The following is a 3,750-nucleotide window of genomic DNA, read 5'->3' as shown; positions in this document are numbered from 1 at the left end:
CACTCCAACTTCACCTCAGCGCCAGGCGCGAGTCAAACGAGCGCGGGAAAGGTACATGTGATGAGGGAGCACTGAATCGAATCAATGAATCAATGAATTATTCACTGAAACAATTACCGCCACCTACTGGCAGTTTTAGTTTCTTATTTAGAGTGTTATTTCATTAAAAAATAATTTCATATTTACATATTAATAAAAAAGCTGAAAATAAAAATACAAATTCCATATTAATAAAAAACGAATTAAAGGGATAGTTCACCCAAAAATGAAAAAAGAAAATAGGAAATTAAATAAACAAAAACAAATACTTTGTAAAGCGTTTTTTGTAATGTCTATTTCATGCTTTTCTCATGTAACACAATAATGGCTTTAAATGATCTTTTGGGGGTGATTTCTCATGAAATTTGATGTGCGATTAATATACAATTCATTTTATTAATTAATTGCAGCATTGTGTAATTAATTAGATAAAACATTTTAATTGCTTGACAGCCCTCGTTTATTGACGTGAAGCCAGTTGATTTTAGGGCAAACAGCTTCTCAGCCCAACTTGGATTTAAAATCTCATTCAAAATGCACAAGAGACTTTATAACAACAGCTGAAAGTGTTAAAATGCTGCTTGTGTGTGTGTGTTTGTGACATGCTCACAGCAGTAATAGACGGCTTCTTCCCATCACCAGCCGGCGGGTGAGTGACATCTGCTCCGAGGAAGATCACCGGCTGCTGGAACACTGCCGACCTAAGAAAAGGTTCAAATAAAGTGTTAAAGGGACAGTTCACCCAAAAATGAAAATTACCCCATGATTTACTCACCCTCAAGCAATCCTAGGTGTATATGACTTACGCTACGTCCTACGTCATCCGCTGGACACCACTCTCTCGTGAACGCGCGTACGACAGTTAGCGGAAGCTAGAGATTACGGTTTATAAAGTTTTAAAAATTGATATTTTTCTAACAAAAAAGCATCGATTCGCTTCAGGAGGCCTTTATTAACCCCACGGAGCATTATAAAGCTTGGAAGAGCCAGGACATTTTTAAATATAACTCCGATTGGATTCCTCTGAAAGAAGAAAGTCATATACACCTAGGATGCCTTGAGGGAGAGTAAATCATGGGCTAATTTTCATTTTAGGGTGAACTGTCCCTTTAATGCTCAAGCTAAATCTAAACACATCCAGAGGGACTTCAGTCACACTCTCACCGTTGATGCGGCACCAGGATGTTGTTGATGCCGCCGAGTTTGACGTTGATTTTGAGGCAGAGGTTGGAGAGCGTCTGAGGGGAGGTCTTCACCACGTTCTTCACCTGAACACACTGAGTGGCCATTCCTAGAAGAGTGTCTCCCACACGCTTCACCTCCGCTGCACAGATCAAACGTGTGTTCATTAGTCTGAGGGCGTTTGGCAGGAGGGCGGCTCTGCTCTGTGTGTGACCTTCTTACCGTAGACGGGTGTTTTTCCGGGCAGGATGACGATGATGAGCTGCAGTCCGGAGTAGGTGTTCTTCAGGTGTCTGAACATGGGCTCCACGCTGTCGGCTCCCTGTGCGTACTTACAGAAACACGGCTGACCCTGGATCGGCATCCCAGCGTCCTTTGAGATCTTACGCAGCTGGTCGGTGAAGTTCCTGAGGAAGAGATCATCACATTAACACCAAAGTATTCATAGCTGTTTTATTATCAAGAAACATTTCTTATTATTACCAATGTTGAAAACAGTTGTGATGCTTAATATTTTGTATATTTTTTTAATATTTTTGATACCGTTTTAGGATACTTTGAATAGAAAGTTCAATAGAACAGCATTTGAATTAATTAGTTTGTTTTGTTTTTGAGTGTGAAATCCTTTTAGGGCTGCAAGATTTGAGAAAAAAATGTGGGTACATTCTTTCTACAAGAACTAACTTGAAATTCTTTCAGTGACCATTTTTGACCAATTCAATATTACAACATAATAAATAATAATTGCCATGATTTCATAATGATTATTGATTACAATATTGAGATTATTGTCATATTGTGAAATAAAAATATAAAAAAAAGAAAAATAAGAAACGGTTATTATAGTTAACTAAAACTGAAACTAAAACCATAAAAAAGCATTTTTAAAATAAATGTTAACTGAAAGTAAAAAAAAATTAAAATGAAAACTAAAATTAAAATGAAAACAGAAATTATAAACATAAAAACTTATTCAAAAAATTAATAAAAACTATAATAGTATCTCAATGACACTAAAATAACACTGATAAGAAATAGATTGCAATAATACTGCAAAATAAATACTATAAAAAAATAAAGTAATAAAAAGAAAATCGAACACTAAACAAGTGTTTTTGCCATTTACACACGTGCAACAAGCGCCGATATATGGGGAAAAAATTGGCAGACAATGCAAATGCGGACTTTTAGGATGGCTTTTTTCATCTATCACCTAACAACCAACCAGAATGCTAAAAATGACAAAAACAAAATCTACAAAACAATAACAAGGAATAAGAACAGTAGCTTTGAATGTAAACAAAGTAAAAACATCAGAGCAATGCATGTGAGCATCAGTGAAAAATACAAATGATGCAAAACAGACGTGAGTGTCTGGAGAAAACCTGCAGGGAAGGTACAGAAACCGGTTTTATTCTGTTCTATATGTGTTCTTCCTTACTTGAGCACCTCTTCCCGACACTGTTTCTGCGGGGCGAAGCAAGCGATGGCCCAGACTTTGATCTCGATGCCATTGTAGAACTGCTTTCCCCTCATATCCCACACACCCTGGTTGGGAGTCGCAATGGCACGATTCTGTTCACCGGCAGAAAGAGAGAGAATTTAGAAATCTCACACTGGAGGAGGTGATGATGAAGCGATGCTGGAGTCTGTCTGCGCTGGAAGTGTCAAAGCTGCACGTCAACATTTATGCATTTTATGCTTTTATCTAAAGTGATGTACACTACCAGCTAATGGTTCGGAATAAGTACGATTTTGTAATGTTTCTGAAATAAGCCTCTTCTGCTCACCAAGGCTGCATTTATTTGATCAAAAATACAGTAAAAACTGTAATATTATGAAATAATATTTCCATGTGAAATAGCGGTTTTATATTTGAATATATTGTCAAATGTAATTTATTCCTGTGATCAAAGCTGAATTTTCAGCATCATTACTCCAGTCTTCAGTGTCACACGATCTTCAGAAATCATTCTAATATGCTGATTTGCTGCTCAAGAAACATTTCTGATTATTATCAATGTTGAAAACAGTCGTGCTGCTCAATATTTTTGTGAAAAAAACTGTGATACTTTTCTTCTGGATTCTTTGATGAATAGAAAGTTCAAAAGAACAGCATTTATTTGAAACAGAATTTTTTTGTAACATTAGACACACAATGTGTCCTTGATTAATAAGTATTCATTCTTTTTTTCCTGTTTTTTTTATTTTTTATCTTACTTACCCCAAACAAAATATAATCATAAGTGTTTCTTGAGCAGCAAATCGGCACAAGTATTATTTCTGAAGGATCATGTGACACTGAAGACTGGAGTAATGATGCTGAAAATTCAGCTTTGATCACAGGAATAAATTACATTTTATAATATATTTTGCCATAGAAAAAAGTTATTTTGAATTGTAATAATATTTTACAATTTTACTGTATTTTTGATTTAATAAATGCAGCCTTAGTGAACATAAGAGACTTCTTTTAGGGTGCGTTCACACTAGCACTTTTGGTGCGCACCCGGGTTCGACTGACGTCAG

The 3,750-nt window shown here is 36.0% G+C and overlaps 1 protein-coding gene across 1 annotated transcript in view; it reads right to left on the bottom strand.

Annotated features, from left to right (window-relative positions):
* The window catches only part of LOC107733021 (protein argonaute-1), a 26,893-nt gene that overhangs the window by 8,521 nt on the left and 14,622 nt on the right, over positions 1-3,750 (bottom strand). The window contains exons 9-12 of the mRNA XM_016544529.1: positions 2,663-2,796; positions 1,444-1,628; positions 1,204-1,363; positions 650-740 (exon numbers count right to left, since the gene is read on the bottom strand). Coding sequence (XP_016400015.1) covers positions 650-740; positions 1,204-1,363; positions 1,444-1,628; positions 2,663-2,796 — 570 coding nt within the window. The remainder of the gene's footprint in view (positions 1-649; positions 741-1,203; positions 1,364-1,443; positions 1,629-2,662; positions 2,797-3,750) is intronic.

The sequence above is a fragment of the Sinocyclocheilus rhinocerous genome, unplaced genomic scaffold, assembly GCF_001515625.1.
Source record: "Sinocyclocheilus rhinocerous isolate Xijiao unplaced genomic scaffold, SAMN03320098_v1.1 scaffold3174, whole genome shotgun sequence".
Taxonomy (NCBI): domain Eukaryota; kingdom Metazoa; phylum Chordata; class Actinopteri; order Cypriniformes; family Cyprinidae; genus Sinocyclocheilus; species Sinocyclocheilus rhinocerous.
The sequence above is the reverse complement of the archived record's forward strand: the minus strand, read 5'-3'. Positions and strand labels throughout refer to the sequence as shown.